Raw genomic sequence first — 13,975 nt, 5'->3', positions numbered from 1 at the left:
AACATCAACTAAACACCTTGCTAGAATCATTATTGGAATTGCCTGGCTCTACAGGAAGAAATGGCAATCTAATAATATTAGCTCTTTGTATGCACATTCATGGGCTGTTTAGATCTTGTTTTATTTCTTTCATCAATTTTATCACTACCCTTACATAGGTCTTGAATATTTATTGGTATGTCACAGCAAAATACCTCACCATATTTGTGCTAGTATCACATTAGAATTGATGTGATATTTTACATTTCCAATTCCGGTTGTTCATTTCTGGAATTTTACCATTGTATATTAATTTCACATCCTCCACTTTGCTAAAAATCACTTAGTTCCATTTCTGTTTTTCTTTTAATTACACATAAACAATTATGTCATCTACAAATAAAGGCTGTCTTATTCTTTCCTCCCAATTTTTACTTCATTTTCTTGTCTCATAACTTTTAGGATTTTTCATATGATCTTTAAAAAGAGTGGAGAGACAGGCAGTCTTGTGTTTCTCCTCATTACATGTTACAGAACCACAGGAGGTTACATAGAATCTGTCAAGAAACTCCGTAATAATTACATCAAATCCAATAAAGAATAGGAAGCTATCTGGGTCATCGTTGTGACTACTAAGAGACTTATTCATTCAAAAGAATGATTTTAAAGGACTAATAGTCACACAATGCATTAAAAATCAAAAAGTAAGAATTACTATGCTCTGTTTTTTTGAAGCAGAGATAAAGCTGGATCCTCTATTTACTGAAGAGGAGAATTTTTTAAATTGCTGAATACCTATTTGGATCAACTTATAATCATTCTACAATGGGAATTAAGACCATCTGTGCAAAACCTTTTCTCTTTCTAAGAATCAAACTCAAACTTTTAATTCTGTACATTGGGAATGCCACTATTCTTTGTGTGCCATTACTCAGGATTCAAATATAATTTATTAATTTGTTTTTTTCTTCCTGGGACAATTTTACCTTCAATAATCTCCTTTGGATCTTGTGGTCCTAGGAGACTATTGCACTCATTCATCCCTTGGAGGTCCAAGGCCTGCAAACAAGTCAATGTATTCCCTTGCTTAGAAGGGTAACTATAGGGCTATAGGGGTGGAAAGGAAGCTCATTATTGCTCACTCAGTGTCGTTAAACCTTAAAGCTATAATAGTTCTTAGAGATGATCTACCCAGCTCCATCACTGTGTAGAAAAGCAGAGGGGAAGGGCCTTTCCTGAAGACACATTGTGTGGAGGTGACCAAGCTGGTACAGGGACTCAGCTTCAGAGATGGTAAGAATGGGCTTTTATTTCTTCATCTCCTGCAATTGCCATTTGATTTCATGCAAGTGCTAATAATCACCTTGAATCAAAATCAGTAAGGCACTGGTAATGCCTGCATACAGTTATTAGTATAAATTAATCCCACATTTCAAGAAAGAAAATGCAATCTATTGAAAGCACTGAAGTAAGTACAGAAATTCTAGACACCCTTTTCCTACAGCATTCATTGTAAAAGGAAACTAAAAGGGAACTACAAATGACAATTACATATTTATATTCTAATAGAACTGAAATTTATACTCCAATAGTGTGACTATTACTTAACTCAATGCAACTGAAATTGTGAGAACAGTTTTCTTTTGGGTGTGCAGTGGGTAGAACAAGAAAAAATCCCCTTATTTTGTAAGCTGCATAACAAAATATTTCATAATTCTTCCAAGAAAGAAAAATAAATAGTAGAGTCCTCGCTCCTCTGAATCACAGTACTCCTGAATTCAGTAAGGTATCCTTGAGTTGGAGCATAAATGCTTCTGCATTTCCTTCTGATAATTGATCCTGACCTTAAGGTATGCATTCACTACACTTTCCTGCTAGAGGAGTAATTTGTGCATGGAGTAAATTGCAACTAGTGTGCATAAAAATCTTGATGCTAAATTTGAAATTACATTTTTTAAAAGATTTATTTACTTATGCATACAAGAAACAGGGTACAGGCCAGAGGTGCAGGGGGGTGAGAGGATTCACCAGAGACAGAGAGGGGACAGGTAGATCAACTGAAATACACTGCTGAGGAGAGCAGCAAGTGGGCGAGGAGAGGTCTGCCATGCCATGTGGGTCAGCTGCCTGTGCTGCAGTGGCTACGGATGGCTTCACAGTGCAGTGCTTAATCCACTGTGCCACCAGGGAAGGCCCTGAAATTACATTCTTAACACTTAACAAAATCTCACTGTTACCAGCACAGAGCTTTCAGCACCATAAGCTATGTCCCAGCAAATTCATAATTGCAATTGCCAAGTGCCAGTTTGTCCCATATGCCAATCAATTACAACATTGGCCACAAAAAAAAGTCAATGACAGTTTCAACTTATCAGATAATCTGTTTTTAAGAACACACTGTATTGATTTTTGTTTCTAAATACCTTTGTATATCTTTGGGTAAATGTAGCAGTTTAATGTAAAAACTTAACTATCAATATTTTTAAATGTTAACAAAATATGGAACTATAATCCAATGGGTGATATTGACAATATATATTTATATGTGATTGATTGCTTATTCATTTTTTCTGTCATAATAGTAATAAAGCCTTTTCCAATCAGGGAATATAGCTTTCATATGGTCATTTTCCTTTTCTTTGTTCTATATATCCTCTCTCCTGAAGGAAATTACCTGGAATAATTATTCCACTGTGACTGAGTTTGTCCTAGAAGGACTCACACACCAGCCAGAACTCCAGCTGCCCCTCTTCTTCCTGTTTCTAGGAATCTACATGGTCACTATAGTGGGAAACCTGGGGATGATCCTCCTAATCACTTTCAACGCCAAGCTCCAGTCTCCCATGTACTTCTTTCTGGGTAATTTGTCATTCATCGATCTCTTTTACTCGACAGTTGTTACCCCCAAACTCCTGGGAAACTTTGTATTGGAGCAGAATGTTATTTCCTACCCTGGGTGTATGACACAGCTTTTCTTCTTTTGTGTTTTTGCTATTGGAGAGTGTTTTATGCTGTCAGCAATGGCCTATGACAGATACGTGGCTATCTGCAATCCACTGCTCTACAGTGTCACCATGTCCCAAAAGGTGTGCAATGTGTTGGTGTCTGGGGTCTACACCATGGCAATACTTGGAGCTTTAGCCCACACACTCTCCATGGCCAGGATTTCCTTCTGTGGGGACAATGTTGTTCGTCACTATTTCTGTGATATAGTTCCTCTTCTCAAGCTTTCATGTTCCAGCACCAACCTAAATGAGCTTATGATACTACTTGTAGGTGGATTTGATATGCTGTCAACCACTGGGACCATCATTGTCTCCTATGCCTTCATTATTGTCAGCATTCTGAGAATTCCCTCAGCTGAGGGCAGGTCGAAGGCCTTTGGTACCTGTGGCTCTCATTTTACAGCTGTTGGGGTTTTTTATGGCTCCATCGTGTTCATGTATTTTAAGCCCTCCTCCAGCAGCAGCATGACGCAGGAGAAGGTGGCCTCTGTGTTCTATACCACGGTGGTTCCCATGGTGAATCCCTTGATCTATAGCTTGAGAAATAAGGATGTAAAGAATGTCCTGAGAAAAGTCCTGGGAATGAGGTAAGGTCACCTTATGGGGCAGGAGTCAGTCACTGAATGCCCTGGCAACAGTGTTCTGATTTCTTCTTAAAACTCACTTCTCTTTCTAAAAGGTAACACCGCATTCTGATTTTCTCTACCATAACCATATTAACCCTTCTATGGAAAACTCAGTAAGCACATATATACACACATACACACCTCTCTCCTTTAGCAAGCTTTTACATATTATGACTTAATAGGTCACTGCTGAAATTCAAAGAGGTTCATTTCAAAAATTCTTTTCTGCTGAGTTTTCATGGTTTTCTTCCTTCCCTAATGAGAATATCCTCGGTAGAATATTTTTCCTTTAGGTGAAGTGAATTGACATTCACCTCTTTTTGTCTCACATAAGTAACTACATAACATTCAGTGTGTATATAACACTCTGTAAATTCCTTAAGACTAGACAGTGACAAAAGCCAATAATCTCAGCCCTTTATCATGGGGACAAATGACTAATGTGGTGATCCTTTCATATGTTCATATTTTTTTGTTGTTCTGCCATAGGGCTTTCTCCTAAAATTGTACCCTTCTAAAATTAATGAATATTTACAAAAATAAATTAATCATTCACAGCTAAATGTCTAGTACAATGTAAGCCAATGAAGCTAGATGTTGAAAAGGGTACTAAAGCCTAAAAAAAGTATATGTAACTGATAAGTCTATCACTTCATAAGTGACAGCTATCCTTAGAAATATTCAGGCACTGGTCACATTATCCTAAGACACAGCTCTAAGTGATTCTCCTCGGCACACTGTCTCATCCTGTTTGTTTTCCAGACAACATTTCCTGAGACATTATTCCCCCAAGTACACTGGCCAGAGTTGGGATGGACCTGGGTTCTTTATCTTTTTCTTTTGTCTTTTTTAAATAGTCCTAGGGAAGATAAAGACTTGGAGGGAGGAGACAGGAAAGGCTTCTGGAGGTAACCCTGCAGTATTTTTATTTATCTTTTTTTTTTTCAATTTTTTTTACACGATAAACATAATTTTTTTTTACATCATTCTTCATTTTGTGCATTTTTCCAGCTCAGTTGTAATCCCCCTGGGCCTCCCATCACCAATTCACCCATGTGCCATCACCACAGTCCAGTCTGGGTTCTTTTTCTAAGCTAAATGTTATTTGAGTTTCTATTTGCCTTCTCGTGGGAAGAATGGATGATGGTATTTTTCTATTACAAATTGCTTAGAGTTACTTTATTTTCATTATTAATCTAAAGATGCCATTTTACTAACCTATGCAGGTAGAATGAGTTTCAAAATGGACAGCACACTGCCTCCCCAGGTAGTTTACATGTCGCCTATTACCAAGTAAAGGTCACTCTACTCAGAGCAAACAGAGATATACATGTTCACAAAGGGTCAAGTCTCCTTCAAGAATTCAGTTTCTCACAACTCTACTGTGTAGGAAGTAACAGCAAAAACTCCACGAATAATAGTTCAAATGACAAAGATCTATAATGTACATTTCACAGTTTGCATAGGAATGGCCAGACCAGAAGGAAGCATCTGAAATTCCATTAATTTTTTTGCCCCATTATTATGGAATTTACTATCTTAGGGACCTAAGAAACCAATTATTTTGTTGTAGGTCAAGCAGATAAGGTAGAATTAGTCTTGATTAAGGATAAGTTAGCTAATTTATTTAAATAACCTACACAAAAGGAGGACATTTATGCTAATATCTTAAATATGTGTATGTAATAAACCAAAGAAAGATGTTAACAGAAACCAAAAGCAGTTATAACCCTATGTTAAAGTAAAATTTTAAGTTTTATACAGTATTGTATGAAAGTTCTCATCCCCCATATTGAAGCAATGTATCACTAATGAAATTATAATGGGGATTAAAATTTTTAAATTCACTTAAATGTAAGTAAATTGGCCAAAGTGACTACAAAGTTCTATTATTACTTGGTCTACACAAAGGAACAGTATGTAACACACACACACAATTCCATATCCTTAAAGATACTAGATGCTAAAGTAAAAATGTTTACTTTCCTATTGAGGAATAACAGGGGGGAATCTTCAAACTTTGGAATAATTCCTGCTATGAAAGCCCCAATTTCCTTAAAACCCCAGTAATTTTTAGAAGATGAACTTCCTGTCTAAAGATTGTTTTCTTCCAGAAATGATTTACAGAAAAGTCAGTGTAAATGTATTCAAGGTATATGTACATGTCCAACCTCCAATGTCAAAAATGAGGAAGTCCAACACCTGTGCTTTTTGTGAAAAGACTTGCAGAGTAACACCCGTCTGCTCATCCCACTCAATCTCATTAGTCCCTGTGAAACCAACCAAGAGTAACTACTAGAACACTATGTTTGCTAGCAGGAAGTGACAAGTCTAGCTATGCTCCTTCTCAACTTGTTTATTTTTATAAATGTTTTGTAACTGTTTTGTGATCTTCAGCAGATGTACAAGTTTAAAGTGTACAATGTGATTATCACTGACATATATCCACTCATGAAACCATTCCCACAATCAATAAATTTATCCACTACTCTTACATGTTTCCTCATGTTCCTGGATTAGTTCTTCTTCCTATACTACCATGCCGTTCTAACACTATAGATTAGCATTTGTTTTCAAGAATATGCAAATTAAATCATACAGTAAGTCCCCCTTTAATATGGGCTTACTTTTCTAAGCTTAATTATGTTGAGTTTCATCAGTGTTTCTGTGTGTACCACTTAGTCACTCCTTCTCATTGTGGAAGTGATATTTGTATAGATATACCATAGTATGTTTTTCTCTTGAACTCATGATGGACATTGGGTTGTTTCTCATTGGAAGCCATCAAAAATAAAGGTACTATGAGCATCTGTGTGCAAGTCTTTGTGTGGTTATATAATTTCTTTTTCATTTGAGCAAATCCAAAAGAGTAGGGTGAGTCATGATTACGGTATACATATGTTTATTTTCTGTGTTTTTTTTTTTAAGAACTGGAAATACTATTTTGCAAAATGGCTGCATTATTTTACATTTAGCATGGGGATCACTGTCATGTAAAACCCTAAGGATACCTTTTCTTGTTCCTGGGGCTTATTGGAAACAGGTTTTAACTACCTTAATATTGTTGACTCAAAGAAAAGTCTCACAGTTGTGAAATGAGAGCTTCAAAACTCACAGTGCTGAATACCAAATGTTACCTCAATTAAAAAATAAATTTCTAAAGCATTGGCTCAATCACCTGAGGGCTGAATATAAAGGATACTGTAGAAGAGAAAAACAATGATGACACTAGAATACACACCAAGCTGTTAAATCCCACAATGATGAATAAACAAGCTCACTGAGATGCATGTTAGAGCTGGAGAGATGTGAAGAGGAGAGAGAGCACAGAAGTGATGGCTGATGATATATGGGTTTGCAGAGGTGAATTTTACCATTGCATTAGTATGGGTCAACCCTCAGACCCACAAATGGAAATAACTGTCAAGCAAGCCCTCAGAAAAAATGATCAGATCCTCCTTGCCTAGGAAGTTAAGGCTTTGGGGGGTCATGACAGGAATATCAGGGGTCAATTAAGGACAAGGTGCAGAGGAACTAGGACCTGGGGGATGAAGTGACTTGCTGTATGCAATCAAGAGAAGCAGGTCTAGGACCCCACTACTGTCACCACAGATATTCCCAGAGGCAGGACAGGAAGAAAAGCTGGAGCTCTGGATGTTAAACCCACTAGAACAAACTTAGTTGCTTTAGAATAATTTTCTGTGATCATTCTTTGAACATGTTCATAGATACATAAAAAAGAAGATTTACATAGATATGTAAAAAAAAAAGATTCAAGTGGATCTCCCCTCTGTTTTCAAACAAAACCAGGCCTGGGGAGGAGTGACCCTCGGAAGAGCAAGACTGATCATGGTTCCTTTATTACCTCCCGAAGACGCCTGAGCCCCTCCAAGTGGGTCCCAGTATGACTACCACCAAAAGCGCCCTTTGTCTGACTTACAAATCTTTACCCCTTGAATTTGGCAGAAAATCAAAGTCACTTCTATAGTGAGAATAGCTAACAACCATTTATTGATAGTTCAGTAAGAAGAAAAGATGCACAGAGTCGAATCACTCCATTTTCTCACAATGTGAGGCTGCAGGCATCGCCCACATCCTCGCAAACCAGATGAGGATGTTGCTGGGGTACTGACAGTGACCCCTATTTCCAGCTGGAGGAGCATGGGTTGTGTATGAGGCATCCACACACAGTCTATGAAGAAAATGGTTTAAATTTCTGGGTGTTTATATAATTTTTAATTGTACAGAGCATGTTGTCATTTCTTTAGAATGTAGGCTATTGTTACACAAAATTTTTCTTTCTCTTACAATAAAAAAATCTTTAGAATATTCCTCCAAGGTGAAGCTATAGCTCTAATTCATTATATTAAATAATGACATAATATTCAGTAATTTAGTACATCATGATCTATTTATACCTTATTGATAAACATTAAATTTTCTCCTAGATGTTTAGAAAATGCTACTATTAAATAAAAGGTCATTTTAGGGCTCTCTCTGGTAGTGGAGCAGGTTAAAGCACCACATTATGAAGTTCTCCTAAGCCACTGCAAAACAAATTTGATCCCCAGCCAGGGAGCTGACCCACATGGCGTGGCAGACCTCTCCTGACCCGCCCGCTGCTCCCTTTTGCAGCGTACTTAGTCAATCTGCCTGTCCTGCTCCGCACTCTGTCTCTGGTGAATCCTCTCACTCCCCACACCTCTGGCCTGTACCTCAGTTCTGTATGAATAAATAAATCTTTAAAAAAAAAAAAAGATCATTTAAAAATGCACATATATACATTAGTGCCTCATCTCTATGGAATAACTTCCCAGGAGAGGTAGTTACACATCAAATTTTTTTTTCCCTTATGTACAATCACTCAAACGAATTCTAATATACATATTTTTGGTGGTAATACATGACTGCCCTTTTTCTTGTACTCCCACTATCTATTGTTATCTATTTTTGTATTTGTTTGGAATCACATGCCAGATTACCTATTATATTAATTAATTAATATTGATTAGATTACCTATTATATTAATTTATCATTTATTTTGATCTTCTAATTTTATATATCACATTTTATATATAAAATAGAAACGTATATATATTTGGCCTTTCTTATATAGTCTATAAATTGTCTATCTTGTTGTGTATTGTTTACTTTTAAATTTTAGATGCTCTTTTTCAATCAAAGAAATTTGATTGCATTGTGGTATTTTTCCAACTCTATTCTTTATATATTTATTTTTATTATCTTTGCTATATAGATTTCTAAATCTTTTCAGAACTAACTATATCTAGCATTTCAAATACAGCTTCTAGATTTTGGTAAAGAGGGTGTTTATGAATAAAATATTAGTGAAGATTTGAAGAGAAAATAAATACAAGTATAACTTAATGGTGTGCATGTGTGGCAAAGTTTTAGGTATAGAATGGTGAGAATATGATTATGTGCACAGATTATCATGTATCTTTTAGTTTGCTAATGAAACCACCATTATAGCCCTCTCAACAGGCTTTTCTGCAGTGTTAGGGTTTAACAATTTTTTAGTGCATAACCAGTATTTCACCTTAAATACTTAAGGAGACAGTAAAAGCAAAGAAGAAAATAAAATAGTAATGACATCATACAATATCAATGAATAACTCAGCAGAAACATTTAAAAAAATTTTTCTACAAAGCCTTTTCTCTTAGATGAATGATAAAATCTATCTATCTAAATATTAGTTTAACAGTTGATAATGAATAAATATAACTATAATTTTAACAAACTAAGGTAATACTATTTTAGTGGTTTTAGTAAAAGCATTGACAAAATATGATTTTCTGATAAAATTCTCAGCAAATTAAGAATAAAAAAGGCATGTCTTAACTTTAAGAAAAATGTGAAAAATCCAGTTAGCCATCAAACTTAATTATAAAAAGCTGAATAATTTCCTTTAAGATCAGCAACCAGACAACAGCATCTGCCTGTGGTGAGAGGCTTCACTGAGACAGAGTGGGGAGCAGAACAGGCAGATCAATAAAGTACACTGCTGAGGGGAGCAGCGGGCGGGTCAGGAGAGGTCTGCCGCGCCATGTGGATCACCTGGTGGGGGGATCAAACTCTTGCTGAAGTGGCTTAAGCTTCTTAGTGCTGTGCTTTAACCCACTGCGCCACCAGGGAGGGCCTCCATTCACTTTTTTAATGAGGGTCCAAGGTTCTATGGTATGTCAAGGAAAATGATGGAATCAACTTTGGAAAGGAAGAAATAAAGCTGTAGAAAAACTCAATGAAATCTTCAAAACATATTTTGATACTTCTAAGAACAGGGTTTATTATACCATATATTTGAGTCTCTTGTTAGCAATCTTTTGTAGTTTTCAGAGCAAAAAGATTGCTAAGAGGAGACTCAAATATGTGGCATGGTAAACGGATTTTTGGGTTAGAAATGAGTGTTGATATTTCTCCCTCAGTTGATCTTTATATTTGACATGATCCAAAAATCTATCACAATTTTTATCGGTATAAACATTACAATGCTGATTCTAAAATATGCATAGAAATACAAAAATATATAGAATAACTAACAATATGAAATAAAGAAGTGATGGTGGTGGAACTTTTATGGGGATTATATCTTAAGAGGAGAAATCAAACACTGTACAAAAATGAACAATGATGTAAAAGATAGAAATACATTAAAAAATAATACAAAAATGTGAAAGGGCTAACATTACTGAATAATAAGATTCATAAAGTCCTGTAATAAACATAGTATGGTATTTACCACAGTATTTCATCAAGAAGTGTCTTTTTAACAAATGTGCTGGTAAAAACTGAATGCCCTCAAGTAAAAGAATGAAGGTGGACTACTCTCTAACTCCATGTGCAAAAATAAGTTCAAAATGGATTAAAGATTGAGATATAGGAGCCACACAATAAAACAAAGGAAATATTGACAAGACAATCGATGGCATCAATAACACAGATGTCTGTGGAGACCCCCGCCCTATGACAAGGGGAAAAAAACAAAAACACAAGTCAGATTGTTTCCAATCAAAAAGCTTTTACGCACCAAAAGGAATGTAAATGGATGAAAAAAAATACCCACTGAATAGAGAAAGTAGTCACACACTATACACCGGAGAAGGGGTTAATATCCAAGACATGGAAAAAAATTATTCAACCAAACAACTCAGTTGATAGACGGGCAGCAGAACTGAATAGACAATTCATTGAAGAGGATTACCAGAAAGCCAACAGACACGTGAATAATAGTGATTATAGTTTCTAATAAGGGAGATGCAGTCAAAGCCATAAAGATGTATCACCTCACAACACAGAATGACACATATTGGGAAGATGCTCAACAACTGCTGAGCATAGACAGGTAAAGAAACCCTGTTTCACTGCTGGAGGGGTGTAAGTTGGTACAACCATTTTGAAAAGTGACCTATATTTACATTGAAAAACTAAAAATTCAAATAGCACATGACCAGTTACCCCTCTCTTGGGCATCTATCCAAAGAACTTGGAGCCACCCACTCAAAATATAATAAGCTCCATAATATGTATTGCAGTATTATTTACAATAGCTAGGACATGGAAACAGTCTCAACTGGACTGGGCTAAGAAAATGTGGTATATCCACATGAGAACATATATTTCAGCCATGAGGGAAGATAAAATGTGGTCAATGAGAAAAAAAATGAAAGTATGTTTTGAAGATTTATTTATTTATGCATACAGAACTGGGGTACAGGCCAGAAGTGTGGGAAGGGGAGAAGATTCACCAGACACAGAGTAGGGAGCATTTTGAGGGAATTATATATAACGAAACAAGTTAGAATAGCAAACACAAATATCGGCTGTTTATAAAGGACAAAATATTAATAAAATCTAACATTCACTAATTAATGAAGTGAAGCTGCTGAGGCTAAGAGGGAGAAAACAATGTTTTGAAAATACCTGAATCAATCAAAACTCTTATTCCTGTATTCTCAAAGATTAAACTGGTGTCTGGAAAATCAAGCAATTATGCATTGCCTGCCTCACCTCAAAGTGCTGGAACTTTGGTGCCGGTGACATCAGGTTTTATTAAAATGTTAAAAAAATAATTTCAAGGTTAGTATGGGCCTTTTAATGTGTTTGTGTTGTTATTTATCATGTAACACAGGTTCCAAGGTTCCTGTCACAGAGGGGAGCTTGTATCCCTGGGCTTAAGGAGAGCTTCCAACTTATTCTATAGTTCTGTGAATCAAATGAGTCAGTCCTCTGTGTTTTTATATATGGGAGAGCTATGGCTGCTTCACAGAAATCACAAGGAAGGCAGGAGAAGCATTTCTTTCACTGCACTCACTGCAGACGCACAGGCAATAGAAACCCTTTTCCTCCAACTTCTGTTATATTGAGTTAATAACCATACATTCCCATGGGTCATCTATAATTCTGCTGCAATTTGAACTTGTATTCTTCCTACTAATTCTATTTTGCAGTAATAACGTTAGGAAAAAGAATGCTTAGAATTTGTGTACTTCAATGCTTTCAAGACTGCATTTTCTTTCTTGTAATGGGAGTTAAGCTAACATAACTAACAGCTATATGGCAGGCATCACCTGGCCAGTGCCTTGCTGGTTTGTTTTGAGTGTGATTATTAGCACCTACATGAAAAAAGAAATCAAATGGAAATGAAGAAGAAATAAAACCCCAGTGTTACCATCTCTGAAGCTACCCTGCAGCAGCTTGGTCACCTCTGTATGATGTGTCTTCAGGAAAGGCCCTTCCCCTCTCCTGTCCTACACAGTGATGGGGCTGGGTAGATGATTTCTGGATTTCTAATGAAGTTGTCTTCCACCCCTCTATCTTGAGCTACACATTCTGAACAGAGGATACTTTGAATTGCTGTTGAAGGATTTCTCCCTCCAAGCTATGAAAAAGTACACAATTTTCTTAGGATGGCAAGATACAAGGGAGAATGTCAAAGATGAAATTATCCTGAGAAAAAGCAGCTAATAAGGTAAAATGGTACCCAAAATAATGGCATTCCCAATGTACAGAATTAAGTTTCAGATCTTACAGGTTGTAAGGAAAAAACTTCTTGCAGAGAATGGACATGGCCCCATACAGAATGCTAGTGGAGGGATGACAGATGGACATGCAGCCGTTTGTGAGGAGGCTGTCATTCACCCTTGAGCTGAGCCCAGTCCTCACTCATGCTCCAAAACAGAACAGAGTAACTCTTGCATTCACATTTGTGACTGTTTGTGCCATCATTTTGTCATTTAGATCTATTCTTATTAAATAGTAACTAAGAATTCTAGTATTAGCAATAGTGATCTAAAGAGTTTTCTTCCACCTGAATTTATTCTTTATTGGTTTTGGTGCAGTGATAAAAAGGAACTTCTTGCCAGGGTTTATATAAAGCTCTTGTTGACACTGTCATGCTTCATGGTGAAAAAACTAATCCTGTTAAGATTAAAAACAAGCCAAAGATGCCTGGTCTCTTAACATCCTATAGCAAATTCTAATCTTAGACAAGTAAATGAAATAAAAAATAGAAAAATAAGGCAGAAATTAAACAGTGTTTCTCTACTCAGATACATTTATCTATGTAGAAAATTATAAAAAAATAACAGAAAATTCTCTTGAATTTTATATAATAAGTGATTTTATATAATAATAAGTGATTATTGTAAGGTTGAAGGATACAAGGTTAATATATAAAATTTAATTTGTTACTGTATTCCAGAAATGAACATTTGGAACTGGGAAAATTAAAACATAACACTATTACATTAGCACCAACTAAAAAATAAGTTGCCTTCACTCTATCAAAATATGTATTTGAGGAAAACCATACAATTTTGAAGAAATTAAATATGATCTAAGTTAATTAGAGAAATGTTTTCTGACCATGGATAAGAAATGTCAATATTATTTCATTTCATCCTCCCTCTTCCCTCAATCTAAAATTCAACATAATTTGTATCAAAATTCTAGCATGTTATTGTCAAGATATTTACAAACTTCTTAGAGTGTTTATATAGAAAGACATAAGACCATTAAAGCTAACTCAACATTGAAAAAGAAAAACAATTTTGGGGCACTGACTTATTCTAACTTTAAGTAATCAAGACAAAGTAATCAAAATAGTGTGGCTTAGGTGAAATAATATATTTACAACAGACGAGAGCCCAGAAATTAACCTACGGCACTATCGCCACTGATCTTTAACAAAGGGGCATAGGCAACTCATTGGAAAAGGACTGAGTGTTTTCAACAAATGGCAGTGAAACTGAACATCACAGGCAAGGAAATGAATTTTGGCAAGGATTTGACATCATTCACAAACATTAAATGAAAGTAGGTAGTAGATCTAAATGTATAACCA

The 13,975-nt window shown here is 35.8% G+C and overlaps 1 protein-coding gene across 1 annotated transcript in view; it reads left to right on the top strand.

The window, feature by feature from the left end:
* Positions 1-12,777, top strand: part of LOC101624280 (olfactory receptor 151-like) — an 18,705-nt gene extending 5,928 nt beyond the window's left edge. The window contains exons 2-4 of the mRNA XM_004688794.1: positions 2,646-3,571; positions 4,468-4,518; positions 12,642-12,777. Of these exons, the coding sequence (XP_004688851.1) occupies positions 2,646-3,571; positions 4,468-4,518; positions 12,642-12,777 (1,113 nt within the window). The remainder of the gene's footprint in view (positions 1-2,645; positions 3,572-4,467; positions 4,519-12,641) is intronic.
* Positions 12,778-13,975: the final 1,198 nt, after the last annotated feature.

This window comes from Condylura cristata, unplaced genomic scaffold (assembly GCF_000260355.1).
Source record: "Condylura cristata isolate star-nosed mole 26May11 unplaced genomic scaffold, ConCri1.0 scaffold00025, whole genome shotgun sequence".
Classification (NCBI taxonomy): domain Eukaryota; kingdom Metazoa; phylum Chordata; class Mammalia; order Eulipotyphla; family Talpidae; genus Condylura; species Condylura cristata.
Note: the sequence above shows the minus strand (reverse complement) of the source record. Positions and strands in the feature narration are given on the sequence as shown.